General features: G+C 40.1%; 1 protein-coding gene across 1 annotated transcript in view; it reads left to right on the top strand.

Annotated features, from left to right (window-relative positions):
* Positions 1-7137: 7137 nt before the first annotated feature.
* Positions 7138-24286, top strand: part of Ankfn1 (ankyrin repeat and fibronectin type III domain containing 1) — a 449198-nt gene continuing 432049 nt past the window's right edge. Inside the window, exons 1-5 of the mRNA XM_033762964.1 lie at positions 7138-7541; positions 8938-9086; positions 13697-13781; positions 15559-15686; positions 19843-19940. Coding sequence (XP_033618855.1) covers positions 19874-19940 — 67 coding nt within the window. The 5' untranslated portion in view covers positions 7138-7541; positions 8938-9086; positions 13697-13781; positions 15559-15686; positions 19843-19873. The remainder of the gene's footprint in view (positions 7542-8937; positions 9087-13696; positions 13782-15558; positions 15687-19842; positions 19941-24286) is intronic.

Genomic DNA, 24286 nt, shown 5'->3' with positions numbered 1-24286 from the left:
ATTTATAGTATGGTATGCGAGGTCTAAAGTGCACAGTACTTAGGTTTTTATAAAATACATATCAATGATATATTTACATATAAATAGTATTAAAATTACTTGGAAATGGCATTTAAAGACAACCGCATTTAAAGAAACAAGCAAAAAAAAGAAACAAGTGCATTATCCAGTTCTTCTCAATGTATATTTATTTTAGAAGCTTCTACAATTGAAATGCCCTGCCCTAGGAGGAAAGGTAAGACATTTTATAGTCTGAAAGAATTAAATCCCATATTTAATGTGAAAACAGAATTCATTGCTTAGTGACAAAAAGGTTACAGGTTTTTTATAAGACTCCTATAAGCCAGGTTATTAAAATTTCAGAGCCCCTCTACATTCCATAAATACTTTATGTATCTGTGGAGGTTTGAGAGGAATGGGATGAAAGATCTCTTGAGCTGGGCTCTGTTCTTAATTCTGCTAGAGACTGGTCTTTGATAACCAGGACCTAGTTCTTTAGCTCTCTGGGCTTCAAGTTACTCATTTAAAAATAGAGCCCAAGGATATCATTCATAAATATTCAAAGGACTTTGGAATTCTGAGCAAAATTCATTCATTACTTAAAGCAATAAAGGTGGCCAAAAGAGTGGTTATTACCAGCTGTGATACTGAACATTTAGGAATCCAATACCTAGTATGAATCTGAAAGAATCAGGCAAAAAGATAGTGTCAGCTTGGCATTGTTGTGGATGAGAGAGAGCGAGAGGGAGAGAAAGCACCTGCTAGGAACCAATGATGAAGGATTTGCCCTCAGAGAACTTACACAGGGGTTAAGGAAGCCGGACCTTACACGAATGAATATGACTACGATGTCAAGAGTTACTAAGTCTTCGGTGGAAAAGAAAGCAGAGTATGAATGGTGCAAAAGCTGTGGAGGAGAATTCTATTTTTCATTTGACGGCAGACTCGATTTGAGCTGGTATCAGCCCATATGTAGGTATCCATCTGATTTGGTGAGAATCACTAACTTGTTGAAGAAGCATTTATGCATCTGAGTATCAGCACTGCCCCAAGCCTAACTGGTGGTGTTCTGTAATATACAGTTAGAAAATATGAATAAAAATTGCATTCGGAACTACATTTGTACCCAAAGTTTTCTAATAGCAAGTTATGGAGCTTTGCCAGCTGGTTTTAAGAAAAGGGGCAGGACAGGAAGTACACATGTGAAAGCCATCATCTGGTAGGTGATGCTTTGGTAAAGCCACACAGCCGGGTGCTACTCCCTAGGGGCTGGACATAGGCAGCAAGGTTTCAACCATGGCCCACGCCCCTGGTGACCTCATCACCATGGTTCATGAGAAGGATTTACTAGACCATGGGAAAATAACAGAGAGACTGTTTCCCAGAAAGCAAAGAAGTCAGTGCATGAGCATGACAGGAAGGGGTGACTACCTGGGTGGAAGCAGCTGAGGGGTCTAAGACGAGGAATAAGCAGGTGAAAGAAGAGAGGGAGTGATGTCAGGAACGTGTTATTTTGTTTTTTATCATTATGACCAGGATTCCTTACACAGAGAGTCATTCGTGATACACATTTGATCCCATATCCAAAACAATTGCAAATTGACTGGTTCTTTGAGGCATTTAATTTACTTACCTTGCTAGGATGTGAAGAGTCTTCTATGGAGAAAGTGTATATAATTAAAAACATTAAACCTCAAAGCCAAAGATCTATGTCTAAAATCCACCCCCAGTCTAAAAACTCACACTTTTATAGGCCAAACTTTGCGAAGTTACTTGACATTGCTGTACCTCAGTTTCCTCATCTGAGACAAGGAAGGTTTTAATAATAATGACAAATATGCATTAGGTCATAAAACAGTAAGTTGCACAAAGGATTTGGGCCCAGGAAGAGTCCTCCAAGTTCTTCTCTTTTTAAGGGAAAATTGGACAGCCTCAGAGTAAACCATCGTGATAAGGCAAAACATAACCTGAATGGGTCCTCAGGAGATTTGACTGGGGCTCTGCGTCTGGCAGCTGGTTTTATAGCATCCTAAGCTGCTACATCCCATGGCTTTAGAAGCAGAGATCAAGAGCCAATAGGCCCAAACTTCTGTATGTTTTGATTAAAACAGAATTTTTAGTGGGTTGGCTGGTACGTTAAGTAGATAACACTTTCTAGTTTGTTGTAGTTCATCTTTTTCTCATGATATCATTCATTTGCATGACCTACCTGTCCCTTGAATTGATTTGAGTTTGCGGCCCATGGAGCAAATAATGCTTCTCATTCCTTCATTTAAAACCTTTTACAAGTTTCGCAGCTAGCACTTCAAGACATTCTAGTTCAGGGCACTTTTATTTATTGAACTCTGTAGACACAGTGCTTAGGATCTGCACTCTTTTCAATGCCCTAGATTCAATAATAAAATGATTGCTTCTCCAATAAGACAGACGAATTAAACTTTAAGTAATAAGTGTGTTTGTATACAAAATATTTACAACACATCAACCAGTTCACTATATCTCAATTTGGGTAGCCTCCTACTTCAAAGGCAAAGTTTAAATCACAAGAATAAAATTAACAATGTATTCTCTAGGTAACTTGAAGTTATAGAAAAGTATCCAAATATTTTCATGCTTTTAGGGAAAATTGCATTTTGTGTTAATGGGGGTATAAAATGTTGCCTTTTAGAAACTGTAGTTAGTCATTCTTTTTGGGAAGTGTATCCTGTATGTTTGGTATATTTTTTATTCCTTTTCTCCATCCCTTACTCCACATTATCAAAGAAACGAGGAAGAAAATGATCATAGAGGCTTCCATATTCATACATTTACCCTACTATACAACCTAGGTCCTTAGAACCTGGGATATTGTATGTGCTCAATAATATTTACTGGCCTAATTACCTGCTGAAATCAAGGTAGAGGGCCCAAAATACACGGTTCTGGTTGGCTCATCGTAAGGGGAACCATGGAATTGTTGCTTTCAGGGAAGCAATGTTCTCAGCATCCAGTGCTTACCAGGAAAAGCATGCAACACAGTTGTTTCCAAAGAAGGATACATATAAATCTGTTCGGGTTTCTGGAGCACCCCATTTTCCAATGTAATGAGCCGCATGCAGTTATGGTATGACACACTCTCTTGCGGCTGGAGTACAGTTGTGACACCAGAAGGAACAGACAATATTTCCACTGCATAAATTGATGGGCCACCATCCTTAGAATGGAGACTAGAAAGCCTGAAGGACACTGTGTCTTTGACATCACTGACAAAAATCTGCTACGCTGCCCCACACCACATATTTTCATATTGTTTATGATGCCATAAATTTCAGTTCCATTTACAGAAGCCACAAGAAGACAAGGCTTTGTTTTGTCTTTGTTGTTGTTGATGTTTTTGGATTTGTATTTGTGACCAAAGTGCTGTCTGATTGCTACATCATAGGAAAAGGTAGTTAAAAATGGAGGGAAGATGAAAGCTGTTGGCATCTAGGGACATCCTGTAAATTTGTGTCTAAGAACCTGAAGGGATGGATGTTCTGGAAGGAAAGTGACTGTAGGCATACAGACCTAATAATAAAGAATTCCACCATAGCCAGGTGAGCAGGGACCACATACAAATATTTATATCATAACGTCTATAAATGTAGATGGACGACAGAGATATTACTTCAGGCCAACAACAGCTTCCTGGTATTAAAGATGACACAGAAATTGAATTTATAAAATGTAAAGAAATTGATGCCTAGCATGTTCCTTACACTGTTTTTTATTCATCTTAGTGTTCTCTCCAATTTTGGCAGGAGCAGGGATGGCCAGAATTTTGACTGAGATTGCATGAATGTTATCTGGGAGTGAATAGTTTTTGTCATTCTCTTGGACAAATAACAATGCATCAACACTAGTGAGATAAACCTGGTATTTGAGTTTGCCTTCTGGAGAATTTTAAAGCACTAATAAAAATCTTTTGTTTTTTCCAAAGTGTGCAAAAAAACAAACAAAAAAGAGTAGCTTTACTAAGAGAAATAACTTTAAAAACACACACACATACATAGAATCGCTCTAAAAGTCCAATGTCTGGATGTTGAGCCAACCAAATGAACTCAAATTATCTCTTCTATTCTAAAAATCCCCTGTAGAAACTATGTCATGGAGAATTATAGTGCTCTAATCAAATATTTAATCCCTACCGTCACATGTGATGGGCCATTTCCTAGACAGCAAGCTCCATAGAGTACATGATTTTATTCATTCTTTTATTTCCAGAGCCTGACAGAGTGTCTGGCACATAGAAGATAGTCATAGTTATTTGATGTATTTTTAGAAAAGTTTCTTCCTGTAAAAACTGCAATCATAATATGGGGTAGGTAACTACTCCTTCAAATCCATTCAATATATAAGTAAACTGAGGTGCAAAGAAATTAAATGTGAAGCTGATGTCACAGAACAGTCATGGCAGAGCTATGGCTTGAATTTAAGCATTTTAACTCCAGAAAAACACTCAGATTCTATCTTTAAAAATTAATGAAATTGTTTAATTATCATTAAGAATTATACATAGGTACAGGACACTATATATCAAAGAGAAACCACACTCTCAGGTTGACTATCGATAGTACTCTTCACCGAGAGCCCAGACATGGAATCTACAAGTGCCCATGGATGGATGAATGGACAAAGTGAATGCGATACATGGACAAAGTGGAATACTATTCAGCCTTACAAAAGACGGAAATCCTGCAGTTTGTGACAACATAAATATGCCTGGAGAACATCATGCTAAACACTATAAGTAAAAACAAAACAAAACAAAAAAAACTGCTGCATTAGCCTGTTTACATATGGACTCTGTGAAGACAGACTCTTTTCAGATGTTGAGAGTAGAGAGCAATTACTAGAGACCAGGAGCAAGGGGAGTGAAGAGCTGTGGGTCAAAGGATACAAGCTTCAGGCAAACGAGAGGAACGGCCTGTGCCCTCCCCTCATGACCCCGGCTTCTCCACCTCTTCCTTAACATTCCAAGCCCATGAAGAGTAGATTCTCAAGTAGAATGTGGAAGCTGTCAGTCTCTGATAGGAAAGGTGTTCTTTTTCCTTTTACTCTGCAACAGAAATTCTCTCTCCCTGAGGCTAGCCTATGGTAATCAATATGCCCCATTCCAGTCCACAAAGAAGGGGAAAGAAAAGACCGACAGAGAAGCAAGACAGTGAAGTAGGATTTTACAAGACATGAGGCGAAAAGGGTCAGACAGTGAAGTCCAAAGGAAGCTTGCCTCTGCTGAGAGAGTTTTAAATAACGCCTTCCCCATCCCTCTCTGTTATGGTTACAATATTTTGCTTACCTAAGAGTTAATAACATGTCTAGAACATTCCTTAGCATCCCCCAAGAGACTGAGTCAGAGTGTGTAAAAATCTCAGACCCGCTGGAGTTCTAGCCCTTAGATTTCATCTTTCTCCTGGTTTTAGTCCAAGTAGTTCAACCATTTAAAAATCTTTCTGAAACATGTTTTATAGGACAGGTAGGGAGGCAAAAAAAAATCTATTCATCACCTGAAATCAGCCAAGGAGATTAGGAAAATGCTATTGCATCAATTAAATAAAAATATCACACATTTCTTCACCAACTAATTATTCATTCCTGTCTTTCTGTGGTATGAATCGCAAAACAAGTATATGGATACATCTCAGTGAACATGACATCTCTTTAGGAGAGTGCATTAGTTTTTCCTCTGGGACATCATCGTAGATAGATGACCTTTGATAAATAGAACTCGTTCCAAATAGCTGCAATCATTTTTAATGCTCAAATTGGCACTACTTGGTTACTGGCAGTCCTCCCCATAGACTGACCTATTTATCTTTTGAACTCAAAGCTCAAATACATTAGATTGTACCCTTTTTTATTTGTTTGTTTCTTGGTACTGGGGATTGAACTCAGGCCTTTGTGCTTGCAGGCAGGAGGTGGAACCGCTGAGCCAAACCCCCGACCCAAGATTGTATTCTTTTTAATTAAAAGACACTCAGGATCATCTCTCGTTCTGCTTTCTTCAAGTAGAAAATAAAACACTAAAAAAAAATTATCTAAAGAGCTCTCCTTACATTTTTGTAGGATAATATTTGACACTAAAAACAGAGGGTTTGTTTTCCTTTCAGATAACCACTTAGAGTAAAAAAGAAGATTGATGCATTCCCTACAAGCAGAAAATCTCTTTGTATGAAAAAGTTATGACAATTTATAGTTATTACTTTTACTGATTTGACGCCTGAATTTTTAAATCTTATTCTCTGTAAGAGATTATAACTCCAGTGTTCACACTTTTCCACAAAATGTTATTAATTGTCATAACACAATGTTAAAATTACGTCTCTATTCACTAAAAGATATTAAGAAAATAAATCAAAAGTGAAAGTCTGGGAGAAGATATTTGCAAAATATATATCTCACAAATGATGGAAGCTAACATAGATAAGAACCCCTATAAATTCAGTGATAAAAAGACGAGCGACTCAATGAAAGGAAACCAAACCGAATGTGTGCAAGTGGGTGTGGGGTGCATGAGAATGTATTCAGTGCCATCAGACATCAGGGAAATACAAATTACATCTACAGTGAGATACCACTACACATTCACCAGAGTGACAAAAATATTTTTTTCCTGACAAAGTGTTTTAAAATGGATACATTTGTTGTTGATGAGATATGAAATTGGTACTTTGGAAAAATACCTAGCTGTTTCATGTAAAACTAACCATGGACATAATCTCTGATCCAGTAATTCCAATCCTTACATATACCCAAAATAAAACAGATAGCCACGAAAATACTCAGGTAAGAATGTTGATAAGAACTGTATTCAATGTATCTGCAAGTATCCCAAGTTTATGAATCAATAAATTATGATGTATTCATACAACAGAATACTACTTATATGTATAAAGGAACAAGTGACATGGAAAGTAAGGAAGGGAAAGAAAAAAATGAGAGAAGGAAAAAATGGAAACAAAACATTTATAAATAAGGAGCAGTGGAGGGGTTGAAATAAAGGAAGGGGAATAGAAAAAAAATAAGAACCAAGATATATCATGTACAGGTACAAGTTCCCTATGATGATACAGCAATAAACTTAATTGATAAAGAATAAAATAGCATTGAATAAAAAGAATTATTCTCAAAATACAGACTCTGTGATTACATTTATAAATAATGTCCCTAAAAGCAAAATTAGTCTTTTGGGGGAGATAAGTAGGAAGGATGATTGCTTATAAAGGTGAAAGTAGAGACTGAGTGGGACAGTAGTCATAAGGGAACTTTCTGGAGTCGTATTAGGGGTTTGGATTACACGGGTGTATGTATTGGTTGAAATTTAACAAATGTACATTTAATATGTGTATATGTAAATGTATACCGAAAGAAAGAGTAATACAAACAAATACTGAACTCTAGTCATTTATATACATGCTACTTAGTAAAAACGTGAAAACACTTGCAATTTATTTGCCGTGCACCAGAGAACAGATGAACAGATGAACAGATGAATGAAGAATGTCTCAGAATGAGAAGACGTGGTAAGTATATGGCTGCACAGATGTTTTCAGTTTTACTGTAGTGTGAGCTATCTCCATAATGTTACGGAGAATCATTGTTGCTCCCGAACCTGAGTTCATCTTCTCCATTCTTTATTTGATAGCTTTATAAGCACTCTCGTGTTGGCTATCACGGGTGAAGTCCCTATTTTCACCTCACCTGAGAGTTGCTTGAAATATTTCAAGCTAAATCCAAATAAGCCAAAGAATTCACAGACATAAATGACATCTAGGGTCCTGCTTATTGGAAGGTAGTAGGTGGTCCCAGCATCACAACCACTAAGAGTATTTTGCAGACTCTGCTTCATGCTTATTGGATAGAGGTCTTGATGCAAAGTGAGTCAGCTTGGAACACCATTGAGTATACCGCAATGCAAACTGCCAAGCAAGGTCCACCAACAGATGCTAAACTTAGTAAGCTAATTTTAAGAGAGACAGCCTAGTCTCAAGAACCTTTCCCAAGCTGCCTCCTCCCCCCCTCCACTCATTTCTTTCGGTTTTTTTGAGACAGGGTCTCACTATGTAGTTGAGACTGATGACTGACCTGGAACTCAAATGTAGCCCAGGCTGGTCTCAAACTCACAGTCATCCTCCTGTCTCAGCCTCCCAAGTGCTGCGATTACAGGCGTGTGCCACCACGCCCACCTCTTTTTATTAATTATAATGGGAGACAACAATAACTTTACAGTGCAGAAACCCAGCAGGTACCAAGTGATAGGATGTATAATCAGCACCTACCTCTTAACAGGACACAGTATACACCTGTTGTCGTCTTGCCAAACTTCAAGAAAAGTTGTTTAACTTCCATCTAATCATTAGAACACACTGGACAAGTGCAAAGGGAGGATTATCTTGTGTAGTAAGTGAAAGTCAACGGAAGACAGTAAAAGACTATCACAGACCGGAAGAGACTTAGGTGACATGACAACCAACTGCAACACAGAATTGCAGCTGGACCCTAAACAGAAAGATACTGCCCCCCCCCCAAAATGAAACCTACATAACAGTTTATAGTTCAGTTAATAGCATTATATCACTGTTAGTTTTTAAATTTTCAAAATTATGCTGTGATTACATAAGATGTTAGAGAAAGATGAGTGAAAGACATCTGGGAGTGTTTTCTATTATTTGCAATGGTTCTGTTAAGTCTACAATTAGTATCTATGCATATATGCATTCATATATCTAAAAAGTTAAGAATGACTGGATTATTCAGTAAATATTTGGAAAATTTATGATGCAAATGAACACAACTACAAAAAAATGAAACACGTATTTTCTTTCCCCAACCATCCATTTCCAACATAAGTAGAAATCCTCATAGCTCTATTACAAATCCCGCCTCTCGCTACCACCTTGACTGTATTTGACTTTTCAGCTCACTCCAGGCTACCATCACCTGCGTTCACAGCTTTTGAGCTCACAGCCATCCTTTGAGGCCGGCGCTTTCCACCTTCCCCTTGCCCTCACACTACGTCCCTGTCTAGTCTCCCCTCTGCTCACAGAAGAGGCGATTTCTATGCTAAGGTACGCATTTAGCTTTGGTAGGTACTGTCAAATATTTTTCCAAAGGGCTTGTACAAATTTAGATCGCCAACAGCATTATGTGCATCCTAGTTAATGTTCCATCTCATTAACTCTCAGTAGTGTCAGAGTGCAGCTATAACCATTAACCATCCCGGTGCATATGAATTATTGTAGTCGGTTCCCGTTTCCCTGACAAACATTGCTGTGGGGAAGTGTTACAGAAGCTCACTGACCATGGTGAAAGCTGAAGTTTTTTTTACTGATTTCTTTTTCTGTTACTACAATGTCTTTAAAGATAATTTTTAAAAATCTGTCACTTTTTTCCTATTACAGTGGAATCACTGGCCTGCTGTGACTAACTGCATTCTACTTGGTTGTGGAGTCCCTGGTATATATTTGAGAGTGACTAACTTCACACCAGTGCCCTATGTGCTACTTCTCAATGCAATTACAATAAAACCCAAATGAAAATGGCAGATGGCCAGCTTCTCAGATCCCATCATCAACCTGGCCTTTGTCCTTTGCTCTCCTGCCACCAGGCCCCTCTTTCTCTCCCTTAAAAAAGCAGTTGCTGAACTCCTTTCTGATGTCACTAGAAACGGGACTCTTCTCCTGATTCAAATCTCTTCAAACATTTCTGAAAGGCATTTCTTCATCTTTCCAAATAAGATCCCTCAAGGCAGTTCATCCTTCCCATTGCCCTATTTTATTTCACACTTGGAATCTATCACGTTCTGAGATGCAGTGGATCTGTTACTACAAGGCTTACTGTCTGGCTTCCCAGTATAATGAGGGCTCATGAGAGTCAAGGCTTTTAGAGTTATTTTTCACCACTTTGCAGTGCCTGGCACTTATTAAGCACTCAATAAATACTTGTGAAGCATCAAATTAAAAAAATCAAGGCATAAAAACAAAATGGAGAAAACAAAAGATAAGAAAACATTATTAAAACCTTGTGACAGAGGAAGGTTTTCAAAGAAAGCCACCAAAGCTGAGAAGCATAATGACAAACAGATTTGCTTATGTATAAAATTGTGAAACTTCTGTGTAGTAAAATTCTCCACTAGCGAAGCTAAAAGGAGAAAATATTTATGGCATGCACAATTAACACTGGCAAAGACTGAACCCAGATGCATGTTTTAAACCTAGTTAGATAAGAGTCATTGTCCTGATTCAGTGGTACCCAGACATCCTTTAAAATAAGTAAAATGCATAGAATACATAATCATCCTAGGAAATGATGGAATACTAAAGACAAACTGCCCAATAGGAAAGAGGGAAAAAGTTACAAAAAGGCAATTCACATATGCAAATTGCTGGCAAAAGATATGAAAACATGCTCAAATTTATTAACAATTTAAAAATATCTGTTCACATAGTGAAATACAATTTTGTTGCCTATAAAGTTAGTAAAAGTTTTAAAAATGGTAGGTACTTGCTGCTATGCAGTCTCTTATGCGGGGAAAATAAATTCTCTGTTATAGAATTTGTGGAAATCTGAATTGTAACCTTTCTGGAGGCCAAATGGCAATGTCTATCCTTCAACTGAGCGATTCCACTTTTAAGAATGGATATTTCCTATTAATAAGCCAAAATATTTATGCAAAGATGTCTGTGCATATTAACGCAGCATCATTATAACAATGTGGTAATAATCTAAATGTAAAAAATAGGAAGCAACTTAAACATTTTAGAGTAATGGGGCTCTGTGTGACTATTAAAAAGATAAATCCGAGTTTTCTAATGTACAATCATGGCTATGATACATTAGGAGAAAAAGGCAGCTGAAAATCAGTGTGTGTACCTCGAATCCCTCTTTAGGAAAAACACTCTAATCTGCAATTACGAGATTCTGACTAATTGTGGCCGAAACAGCAAACATATCTTAGGGCCTATTTAGTAATATTTCGGTTCACAAAATGCTTCTGTTTGCAATTTGTTTCGCAAACAAAAGCATTTGGCAAAATTTTGCTTCCATTCACAAACTTCACATCGGATGACAGGAATGACACAGCCATCTTCCTACACAAACACGAACACAGCCATCTTCCCCCAAATCATAAAACAAATGCAGCTTGTAAACTGAGGCATCACTGTAATAACAAAAAGTCAACTAACAGGACTCCATATCAGTTTCCCAAACTGATAACGGTGGAGAACAATCATTTTTTTTTCCTCTCATTGATTTCTACCTTTTTTTCTCAGCAAGCAAATATTTTATAGAAACCACACAAAAAATCTGTCCTCATTTTATGATCCAGCACTATGGCACTTGGCCACACCTCATTACACAGAAGCAGCAAAAATACAGTACAGAGGAAAATGAGATTCTGTGGCCAGTCCAGAAGGGTCATGATCTCCACTCAGAGTCGAAGGAGACTTTTACTTTAAAATCAAGGCATCATTGCCCACAAAAGCACTAGCTACAAAACAAAAATTTGATAATATGGATCTCTTTAAAAGTAAATACTTTTGCTTATCAAAAGATTCCACAAAAGACTGTGAGAACATATTAATAATTCATCTATCTGATACAGGACTTGGACCCAGAAGATAAAGAGCTCCTACAAATAAAAAGGAAAAAAAGACAAATAATTAAAAATGAACAAATGATTTTGATGCTTCAGAAATGAGACACTGAAATGGTCAATAAACATATATGACAAACTTATCAACCTCGTAACTCATTCCCAAAATACAAACCAAAACCACAGTGAAGTCCACTCTCTGTCTACAAGAATGGCTACAGGGACAAAGATTGACAATCCATGTTCTAATGAGAATGTAGAACAAGTAAAATTCTCAAACATTGCTGATGGGCCTGCAAATAGATTTTGCCCTTTTGGAAAATTCTCCCGTGATAGCAACAAGTTAAACTTACAAATACCCTATGACCCAGAAATTCCATTCTAGAGTAGCCAACAATAGAAATGAGTGTGTATACCCACCTGAGGTAGAGATATATAGACATAGATATGAATGTTCTCTGAAGCTTTCATTATTTACAAAACTAGAAGCAGCCAAGGTATCTAATTAATCTATAAGTGGGTGAATAAATTGTGATATATTCATGCACAATAAAACTACCTAATAGTGAAAGTAAATAACCTACTGAATTATGTAATAAAACATGTATCAATATCATGGAAATACTGGCAAAAGCCAGACACGAAAGATTACATGCAATATTATTTAGTTTAAATGGAGTGTAGGAGTTGGAGAAAGGACGCTACCGGACTGACATCCTGAGAGGTCTAGGGGCGGAACAAGGCCTCCTGGGGGTGCGCATGCTCTGTCTCCTGTGCTTGCTCATGCTCTGTCTCCTGGGCTGGTAGGATGAAGGTAGACAAGTCAGCATGCTGTTCTCGATTCATGTGAACGTTCGAGCGTGTGCACTGTATCTCAGGGAAATGATTACAACAAAAATAAAGTTCAAAACAATCAAGAGAGCTTTCTCCACCCTAACTTTATGATGTCAATTTTTTGTTGTTGTTGTTGTTGTTGTTTTTTTTTAACTGGGGATCGAATTCGGGACCTTGCTCTTGCTAGGCGGCAGCAATGAGCTAAATTCCGGGGACCGCTCTTATCTTTAAGGCCGGAGATTCTTTTATGTAGAAAGCGAATAGTATTTTGTTTGTTTATTTATTTGTTTTTAGATAGGATCGTGCCAGTTTGCCAGGTTGTGATCTCATTTGGGATCCCGCCTCAGCCTCCTAAAGTGCTGGAATAACACGTGTGCATTATTGAGCTAGGTTAAAAAGCAGAAGCTGATATTCATGGCTTTTGTCAAAGAACATTGTCTCTCTCACACACACACACACACACACACACACACGTGTGTGTGTGTGTGTGCATATATAATATATATAATGTTAATGTGTTTATAGAAACATTAAAAAAGTTGTTTTCAATGATCCTAGGTGTTAGGAATTTATTTTCTATGCTGAAAAAATTGAGTGAAGCAGATGAGACATTCAGCACCCCCAGAACTTCTGGGGGTGATAGAAGGAAAAGTTACTAAGGCTTGCGAAACTTTCTCTGAGTTCATTTCATTAAAATGGAAACATCTACTGGGAAAATTAATATTCCTGTAATAATTGAGGGCTGCTTACTGTATTTTCTCCTGAAATGACCTTTTCTCTCCTATGAAGGATGAAAAGAGTAAGAAAGCAACCTTGAAGGTCATCTAATTTAATGTCCTCAGCCAATGTGCCAATCTTTTCTCTAATTCCTACTTTTACAGGGTCTCAACAGTTGTGTACCAACTGGAAAATATGCCTTTACTCCCAAGTAGGGAAGGAATGCTTGATGGTCAACTGGCTAGAAAACAACCTAGCAAATCTGCCCTCGTGTGTTTTCTTTGGCACCTGGAGCAGTGTGGGTGTGCGTGTGTGTGCATGCGCTCACACGCATGTGTGTTTCAGAGAATTTGAGAGTCTGAAAGAGAAGGAGACAGAAATCAAGGAACCAATGATGAGCAGGATGCTGGTTTGGGGAACCCATTTAGCAGCACTTGTGTGGCTAGCCTAGTGACATTTCTAACCTTAATAGAAAATATAATCTAGAGTGTAACCTTATTCCCTTCATTTTGGTTTTGTTAAAATCAACAGTGCCAAGAAAAAGTCTGCAAATTTTCAGCACTGAAGGACATCCCTTGTCTGACAAGTCTTCCTAGAGGACCCATTCTGAGTCCCAGTGAGTTCTACACTACCAGTCTCTGCTTGTCCTTGGGCCTTCTGCCTCCACCTACCCTCCACCTGCTCCACACCTTCACTCACCACTCATCTTTTCCCCTTGGCTTTGAGTTTCTAAAGCCCTGATACCAAGCATAATAGAAAGGACTCGTGTATGCAGGGAGTAAACTTTAGAAGTACATCTGAAGAGAATCCATCTTCCTGAGAATGGTGTGGGAGGGTGTGACAAGTACATGGACAGTGGTAAGTCTTGGGAAGAGGATCTGTGCTCTGGACTTCTTGGGCCAAATCCAGCTTGAGCAGCAAGAAGGACTTTGAGTAACTTTGTGGTATTTGAGAGCAAAGAGACCCTGGGGTTTTGACACATTGCCGTAAGGGAAGGAAGCACTCAGAGAAAGTGCAGCACGCCAAGCTGGTAGAAATGTACAATGGGATTTAGATGCAATAGAAAAATTTCCCCAAGTGGTCCCAGATATCATAGAGAGAATGAGCACGGAAGAGGCCCGGTGGATAGCAGAAGACAGCAGCAGCAGAAAGAGCAATGGGCATCATCAAGGAGACATGCATGGACAGTCACCTCAGCAGCACTGTGGCCCTGAGTCTAGACCACCTTATGGCAGGGAGGAGATGTGGACCGAATTCTTGAATTGATTAAAATTGATTTCCTGTCACTGACTGGACAGAATTTGGGTCTAAAACAGAAGCTAGATTTTGAAAAAATTACTAGTTCCAGTCTTCCCTACAAAGTGTCATTCCATCTGCTAACCATGGAGAAAACAGGACTTTATCTGCTTTTATTACTTAAAGGGGTCAAGTCCAACAGAATTCTCTGAAATACATGTTTTGTTCCAAAAACTCTTTGTATGTTAAGTGGGCTGATTTAGAATGTTCGTACTATTTCATAGAGCCTCCCACTAACTACCCCACCCCTCGAAGGTCCTTGTGGGTGACTGGTCCAGGAGGAAGCAAAAGGGAAGTATTTGCTGAAATTGCCACTGGGCTGGTCTCTGTTAGTATCATAGAAAAGGAAAAGATAAATGGGCAAGGGACATACAGGACCAAATAAACTTTTCCACACACATCACTTTCAAACTTAAGGACATGTTGCTTTCTTGAAATATTACAGAAACCAGTAAGAAGGAGTGTAGTGGGATGAAAGGCATCTTTCAGTGAATGCAGAATCCACTGAGTATGCCCTGTGGCCAGCAGAGTCCATGTGTTAACATCAGATTACAAAGCTCAGAAAGATGACCAGAAACAAAATTCTGACCCAGTCACTTCACTCCTACTGCGAGCCCAGGCAATACGGCAAACCACGGAGGCACCTGAAAGCAAAGATGTGGACGGCATGCCTAGGCTGGGGCTTTTCCTTTGCCACTTGCTCCTCCTTTTCCCATCCTCCTCTTTCTTCTTTTAATTGCTCCCAACTTCAAGGCCCAACATTCAATCCAGGAAGGCTCTAATGTTAATGACAGCAATGTAGTTTCCTCCATTCACCTTCTTTTCTAGCCTCCCAAACCCTTTCACTTTGTGCATTGTGGCCTTGAGAAGCCCAGCTTCTTCCAGCCCCGCTCTTAGCATTTGTTTGCTTTTCTTTGCCATTACAAATGTTGTCTTACAACGTATTACCTCTTGGAATCTAAAGGAATTGCTCTCTTTCCATATTTTACTTTTGATTTTTATATAATTGGATTTTCACTCAACTAAAGCATGCTAAAAATGTGCCCAGGATTTGTTTAAATGAAGTATTATAAGATGTACTCTGTTTATACTCACAGATCCCTAGAGATGAAAGGACTTGCCCTGCAGGATTACATGGGGAGTTATGTAGGAGACGGACGGAGAGAGGGCAGAGTGTGGCCCAGAGTGCTTGGTGCTTTTTGTGAGAAGGAACAAGAAAGGCAGGGTAGGTACATGGAATAGGCACAGCTATTAAGAGTGTGGATCATTTCCTTGGGTTCTAAGCTATGGGGCGGTTTCTAACAGTCAATACCTGGTCCTTGGGTGATTTAGGATGGGGGAATCATTAGCTAGGTATGTGAGAGGTCCATAGAGGGGGTGGTTGAGGCAGAAAGCACTGTGTTAGTTGGGCAGGGTATGAAAGGTATGCTCCTGGGCATCTTTATTTGCTCTGCCCAGCGATTAGCTAGTCCTAAGGAAGCTTCCTCTCCAGGAATGACATTCCAAATGCCAGAGCATCAAGCCAATAAGGAGATATAATCATTACAAGCTGGATTAATAATGGTCACTGTTTCATGGCACAATGTTACCATGGGTCCGTGCATAATCCTCTTTATGTATTTATTTCTACAACATAGAACAACTGTGCATTAACCACGGACCCTAAAACCTAGATATTACAATTCCTCACTTCTCCTTCAATCTTAAGCTGTCCGTTAGGACTGTCCGCCGTGGATGAGATGTGTCACACCTCATCAGCAGACAAGGTTCCTATTTTGAAGGATTCCTGGGAGCCACTGTAACTCCCTGGCCTCTCATCTGTCTTATCAGCTTGAATTTCGAGATCTTTGAATGTCTTCCAACCTGTAATTTAAACACCAGCAAGCAGAAAGAACACATTACCTGGCTTTGAATGAAATGTGTGAATTTTTAGAAATGGATAGTGAAATTAAAAATAAAAATGACTTTGTGCCTACATTAGCCAACACTTCTGATGATGGCAAAATAAATACTCCTCACAGCTCTTGAAGTCTGAGAATTGAAGGATAGGAGGAAAAAGGCCTTGACATGAGCCTCCCAGGCCAGCAAGAAGGTCTTCTTATGCTCTCAGCTTTCAGCAGCTCCACTATTCATTTTGAATGAGGGCCACCTGACATTGTCCAACAGCAGCCAGCAGACAAGAAGGCACAGGCCTTCACACAGCTCTGGAGAATATTGATTATGTTGTCTATTGCATGAAAGAGTTGAGGGATGTTATGTTTAGAAAAACTGGTGGGCCTATTACTGAAAAATCAACAGAAATCAGATACCTACAAGAAAGGACTCTGGAAAAGCCAGCGGTACACCGTCACAGGCACCAGGTATGGGGAGAGTATGTGCTGGGATAATGCTGAGGGGTTTCAGATTGGCTTCTGGGTCCTCATTACCATCCCAACAGGTCCTAGACATTTCTCCTTCCAAGTGCTAAGAAATGCTATTGGCTGGATCAGATCTGCCTCATGTATTTTGTAGCTTTTCTGAAATTCTGTGTGAAAACCTTCATGCAGGTTCCTAGGTTATTATTACAAATAAGGAAATGTTGCAAAGCTAAGATTTATTCAAGAAATTCAAGATTTTCTTCTTATTTTATTGTTTCTTTTTCTGCTTTGTATTCCATGGGAGCTTTGGAAGTTGGTTTTGTTATATCCTACTCAATGTCTCACAGCCAAAAGGCTTTTAGAACTTGGATCTCAAGTTCAAATAAAACAGTGGCTCTGGTCGTATTTCGTGCCGCTAAAGAATAAACCACTTTCTATCCAAGTATAGATTTCCTCAATGAATGGTCATGTGAGAAGAATACTGGAGTATTCAGGATGTCTCAATTTGGGGGCTTTGGTTGGATCCCAGTATACACAGGAGACCCCCATTTGAAAATATTCACTGATCCAAAAGAAATGAAAGGGTGCCTGTCCTACAAATGGCCCCTGAAATAACTTTGGACATCCAGCCCCTGCCACCGAACGGTGGCTATTACCCTTGGACACTGCTAAGCAGGACTTATAATTCTGGAATAATTTTCCTTTGAAAATTATGGCTCCTTAACTTTAGCTCACACTTCGGCCTTCTCGTCTCCTCTCCCACGTTAAATTGGTCCATAAAATGCCACACACCATAAAATGAGATCTGGGTGGAGACGTAGCCCAGCATCCCCCAAGGTAAACATTATGGTAGACTCCCACCCCATCCCTTGCCCGAGAAGATGGATGCAAAAAGCAGTGCTTGTCTGGAGACTCTACTAATAGCAGCCACCGAACAGCTGCCTTTACACACGCCCTGCAGTTCTCCCCACTTCCCTTATCTGACGAGTGGTCTAACAAGGGAACAAGAAAATGCTGGAGCTACGCGAAGTACTGGCGAGCGGACACCATGGACTTCCGGTGGCCGGGCTCCAACCACATGCGGAACAGCCTGGCCTAAAGCAGGCAGCCTGATGGTGTCTGAAATATTTGGCTCCTGCCTCTGGCTGTGGGCTGGCTGTCTGGTTTGTTTGAACACAAACTAGCCTGGGAGTCTTTATGTAGAATGCTCCTTGAAGATTTTCCGTGACATCTGCCAGTTAAATGTATGAATTACTCTGTTTACTCCTCCGCGGTGAGGCAGATATTTTATTCACAAGCACAGGGTTTCACCTTGCCCTTGGTTTTGTTTCTGTCCCTGGATGGGTTTCTATTATGTGCCAGTCACTGGGCACATATTTGGCAGCCCCAGATAAATGGGCCCCGGGGTTCTCATTTTGCAGATGAGGAGACTGATATGCAAGGATATTTTGTTTTTTATCCTCTCCCCACAACTTTGTTAGGGTTAATATTTGACTATTTTAAATTGCTTTTGGGTCACTCATTCATTGAGTCACCACAACTATGTTTTGTGCATTTAGTAGGTACTAGGTCACAAGATTAAGTCTGAAAGCTTTTTCTGTAAAGAGCCAGATGACATATATTTCAGGCTTTTAGATCCTTATAGTCCGTAATTACTGTGCTCAACTCTGCCATTCTAGTGTAAAAGCAGCTGTGGACAATGGATATAATAAAGGACATGGATATATTCTAGTAAAATCTTATTTACAAAAACAGGCAGGAGGCCACATTCAGCCCTCAGGCCATAGTTCCCTGTGGACCACGCAGTGTATAACCTGGACCCCCATTCGTAGCGTCCCTGGTGAGACACCAAATAATTATGTGTTGACTCTGGATCTGGAGCCCACGACACTGAGGATCTTTTTGTTTGGCTTAATCTCCTGCCTCCTCACAAAATAATCCCGAGCGTCCCACCTGAGTCAGCACTGCCTTCTAAGGTGAGATGCTGTCTCTGACCTGTGGTACTTCTCATGTGTCACTCATCACGGGCATGTTCCTAGAAGTCATTAAACCCCTTGGGGCTTTCAGCAGGCTAAGTGTTAAATGGGAGAAAGGCACAAGAAAGTGGGCTCTGGAACATGGAGGAGTCTGTGCTTGGGCATGACTCTCCACACACCTCAATGTGTTGCAAAACTAACAATTATAAATACAGTCACAAGGCTTGTCACTGACTGTGTTTATATGCTGAAAGCATTGTCTCACTTGCTCTGAACCATGATCCAGATAATAGGAATTGCTATTTCCAAATAAGGAAACCTAGGCTCAGAGAAGTTAGGTCACAAGGTCACACAACAGGACATGGGAGACTCTGGATGGGAGGCATGCCCACAACCCCAACCACCACAGAAGAAGAAAATGAAGCAACAGCCAGATTTATGGGTGTCTCTGTTGTTGCCCTCATGGAACCACGGCTCCAAGATAATAGGGAAGTTTCCTTTGCCTGGCCAGCAACCACACAGATTTTACTAGAATATAGCCATGTCTGTTATTCTATCTACTGTTCACTGCTGCGTTCACACTAGAATGGCAGAGCTGAGTGCAGTAATCACAAAAGAGGCTTTGTGGCTCTCAAATCCTAATACTCCTGGGAGTAGGGTCAGATTCCTGAGGACAGGAAGGCCTTTCTGCCAGTGTGGGCCCACAGTTCCCTCTGCTGCCCGGGGGGAATACTGCAGAGACCTCTAGTCTGCCTCAAGGAGATGGAAGCGCCTTAAATGCCAGGTGTTGAAGATTGTGATTGAGTCATGATGTGAGGTTTTACTGGAATTCCCTTTTTATTGCACCTGATAACTTTACATTGGATTGTGAGATATTTATTTAGGCTGGTGCAGGGGTAGAGAATGAAGAAGAAAAAGGGGAAATGTGGAGGTGGAGGAGGAGAGGCTATAATCGACACAGGGCACACTGAAGCAAGAAAAAAAAAAAGAGGCTCCTCTGATGCTTGGTTTCTCCACCTGAACAAGTGATGCATCTTTTCTTTCCCAGGGCGGCCTACGGCCGACTGAATAGCAATGACATGTGGGCCAGGAAGAAGTCAAGGAGGCTCCCACTGGTCCCTGGAGGCATTTATAGCTCCAAGTCAGGTAAGGTTTACCCTAATATTTTTTTTTTTAAATAGGTTTCCTGGAAGTAAGCAAACAAAACTCTAATTTAACGTGTACAGGGAAAGGGGACAATGTCAAGACATAATGCAAAGCAACTACGTGCTAAAGAAGCTAGATTGGAGGAGTCTTTTTTAAAACAAATTAAATAAATAAAAGATTACCCTTCATGGTACAGTGGTGCTGTGGCCTGGGGACAGAACTGGAAACTTTGTGTGGTGAGTTCTAGTGGGATGTAGGTTGGGCCAAAATATATTTGTCTCCAAGAAATACATTTTTCAAAAGGCTAAGCCTTAATTTTTTTTTTTAAGTAAACAGTCGGGAAAATGCCAGGCTTGATATTTGAATGGGGCCCTGGACAGTCTGTGGAAGTCCTTGTGAGTGGGAAACCCTTGTTTGCCTGACACAAACCTTGCTGCCACGACTCCATCCAGCACCCTCCTGGTATTGTGGCTCTGTCCAACGCCCTCCTTTTCGCGCCATCACCACCAGCACAAGATGTGCGTCCTTTGCTCAAAGGGGCAGCTATCTTGTAAGAAGGAGAGAGTGCCGAAAACAGCTCCGCCGGTCCAGTAGTCAGATCTCCGAGTCCACGGTGATGTTTCACTCTTGCCATATTTTCCGTGGCTTTCTGGGCTCCATCCCTCTAAGCAAACACTCCCTCCATGTTTAGATTCCTTCTAACACCAAGCAGTAATGTAATGGAAAGGAACATCAAGGACCTAGGCTGGAGGGGTTTTGCTAGTAACTTCCTCAGTCTTTGACGTCTCAGACTTTCAGAATTCTTATCTCTATTTAATAACACTCATCTTACAGTCACAATGAAGAATCAAGTGGGATCATGTTCATGAAAGTATGTTAATAAATAAATGTAAAGTGCCTAATATACATCTGACATTGAGAAGTATGACGATAAGATACAGCCTTATAATTTAGTCAGAAAGGCAGACAGAGGCACAGGTAGTTTTAATGAGATGTATGAAGACTGGCTTGCATTGGTTTTGCTTTTTTTCTTGTTAGCCATATCAAACTACCCAATAACTGATTCCAACTGTGATACCCACTATCATTCATTTCTCATTCTTCTTTGGGGCTCAGATTTCCAACCTAAGAAATGTATAAGTGGCCTGATAATTTGCTATCCATATTGGGACACTTCCAAAAGTGGGGAGATGAGGCTACTTGCGCCAGAGCAACTGGTGTGAGTGAGTGACACCCCCAACCAGCATGGACTGGGATCACACCACAAATGCAACGGGAGAAGGCATCCAGCACTATCTAAAACCTATTCAAGCTCTGACAGTTTGTGGCCTTAGGTTTATTGCAAGTTTTTCACCTAGGCTTAGCGAGCAAGTTTCCTTTGTGGGTGTAGTTCCTGGTCATGAGCATGAAATCTTTGAGAATCCTCGTGACAATCCTTACACATCAAATTCTTTGTGAACCAACCCACACAATTGTTCCTTGTGATTCTACCACCTGTTGGAGCATAGCTGCCTTGCAGCCTGGGAAACTAAATACAAATAAACACAGGCAGCACAGTGGATGCTACCAGGGAATGTTGAGCTCTTGGGTTACAAGACTCATCTCAGATACTCAACTCTTCACCCAAAGCAGTAGGCAAATTTCCAGACAACATATATACATTAATGTCTGCCTGCTATGAGTTTTGCTAAGCTTGAAGTCAGTAAGAGGAAAGGGTGGATGAGCCTATTTTACATATCATCTCTCTCCCTTCCTTCTCCTCCCTCCTTATAAATTGGATTCCTTTTCCATTTCCACTGTCAACATTTTTATAGTCTTGGGATGAGATCTTTGAAGTTTCTCTTTTTCTTTCTTTTTCCCCACATCACACAATGAAAAGATTTTCCACCACAATAAGAGGGAAACTGAGGTGTACACGAGCTACAGACAAGTTCTTGATAACCCTGTAGGCACAAGGAGCTCACACAGTCATGCTGGATGGCTTGAGATCGGTGATAGAGTATCTTGTAGAGCCAGGCTCTAAGAGCCTATCTTCCTATAACTAGACAGTTTAACAAGACTTTAAAGGCATGTGGCTGGGCTAAATCTGCCTCTCCCAGACATGTACACAAGAGTTATATGAGAGTCTTTTATTATAAGAATTTCAAAACACTTGGAGTTTGTGGGGCCTTGGACCCTCCTTTAACAGCATTCTTTTCAATTTATGTTGCCCTGTCTCATCCTTCTGCCATCCCAGGGTCTCATTCTAGTGGCCTTAATATCTTTTATGAAGTGATCCATATTGGTGGCTCAGTTTCAGATAAAAAATAGATACAGAAGGAACCAGGTTCAGTGATCAGAGTGGTCACTTGGGGTGGAATATTTTGGGAGACTACATTGACAGTTGCTTAAATCTGAAAGAACTTACAGAGAACCCACTGAGGAGGTGGTTGCACCAACAGCCCCATCACCCACCCAGTTCCAGGGAACACAGGCTTGTCTTGTTCTACCTTCTCAATCTGCACAGCTAACCAGTCCTATCCTATGATGTGGAACAATCTTGCTAAACTTCCATCTCAGCTGGCTACCAAGGTACGCATGACTAAATGGAATCAACAATCTTACATCATGTGGTTCTGCTACTGTAATCACATCTTCACCTACCTCCTTCATGGGGGAGTTAGGACGATGAATGGTTAGTGATGGTTCAGGGAGTGAAATGGAAACAAATACTAATACGATTTGGCTTACTGAGGACGTGAGGCTGGGACTCCTGAGCTAAGTCTTGTTTTCCTCTAGAGCAAGTTTTGCTCCAATCTATGTTCTAAGATCTATATTCTTCACTGTTGGCTCTCTAGGAACCTGGCTGTCTTTCTTTAGTAAATCTGTTTTATGGCTTTTAAGCCAAGAGCATCAGAATCTATATGGTATGTTTGACGAGACAGTATGTGCTTTACCTCAAATTCTTTTTGCACTATATTTGTAAACATTGTCTTGAAAATCAAAAATTAAAATAAGAAAATGAAAGCTATCCTCTCATGTCAAGCCCAATTATCCTGTGGGGTCAAGGATGCCCTTGCTCAGCCACGTTGGGGTGTGGGGATAGCAACTTCCTCCTTCTTGTCTTCACCCTACTTTGTGCTCCGAGTGTAGACCTGAAACAATGATTGGAGGATTGCAGCATAACCTTGCAAGTGTTAAATCAGCACCCATCTTGGCCTAGGCTCTCTTTTTAAATTCAAGGGGCTAGCAATAAAAATAATATGTAGTTCAAGAGGCCATCAAGAAATGTATACATCAGGGAAAAAAACTGATAGAAATATTTTAATATCGAGTTTATTGAGACATCATGAAGTTAAAGCAACTTTTGGCCTCTACAATTACAAGAGGTGCTCAAAGTGGTGGCCGTTAGTTTCCAGATGTTTATTAGTACAGCAAGATACTGAAGTATGTATATACATATATATATATATTTTTTGGTGGACTCTGGATATCTAATATTTTATTAGGGATGTTTAAATAAGTGACAAGTAAAGAATTGAAAAATAGCATGCAAATGGCATGTCACCATGTAATGTGAAAAAGGCTTATGGCAGCTATAAAAGCTTGCAGAGGAAGGATCTGTTAGTTCAGCCTGGGGCATCAGAGAGGTCTTCTCAGGTGTGTTGAACTCCGTTGGCTTAAACTAGCTGTCAATATGTATTCCACTTCCATTTACCCAACACCTAGTAAGTGCCAAGCAGTTCAGATTTTGAGGCAGTCCTAGACCTCACGGCCTACCCAGTGAGCTAGATAAATAAGTTATAAAATATGAATGTTTATTTTAGGAGTCTTCATTGTCATACCTCCCCTGTTTTAAAGCATGACTAAGTGCTAGGCATCACTCCTAAAATAAGTTAATTTCTTTTTCCTCACTGAGTTTATTGGTACATTTTAGGTATACAGTACAGTTACATTCATCATTGGGATCTTGTACCTTTACATGACAGGTCTTGGTTCTCATTTTTCCCCATCCCCCTGCCTTCCCTTCACCCCCTCCTCCCTTCCCTATTAACAAATCATTATAAAATTAGTTAATTTTCAACTCAGCATCTAACTTATGGTTCACAATCACCATGTATCGCTCTTTTTGTCGCTGTAACAGAACACTTGAGGAAAGTTACTTAGGAAGAAATTTATTTCGCTCACGGTATGAGTGGTTCAATGGGATACATAACACTGGCACTGGGAAGTTCTTGGCTGTATCACATCATAACAGACGGCACTGGAGGGATCAAGTAAGTGATGATATCTCCAACCAGGAAGAGAGAGAACTGAGTGGAGCCAATCCTGGTTTTCAGAACAATTTTCTCACAAGAATTTCCAAG

This window comes from Fukomys damarensis, unplaced genomic scaffold, assembly GCF_012274545.1.
Source record: "Fukomys damarensis isolate Sample0158 unplaced genomic scaffold, DMR_v1.0_HiC HiC_scaffold_13, whole genome shotgun sequence".
In the NCBI taxonomy this organism is placed as follows: domain Eukaryota; kingdom Metazoa; phylum Chordata; class Mammalia; order Rodentia; family Bathyergidae; genus Fukomys; species Fukomys damarensis.
The sequence above is the reverse complement of the archived record's forward strand: the minus strand, read 5'-3'. Positions and strand labels throughout refer to the sequence as shown.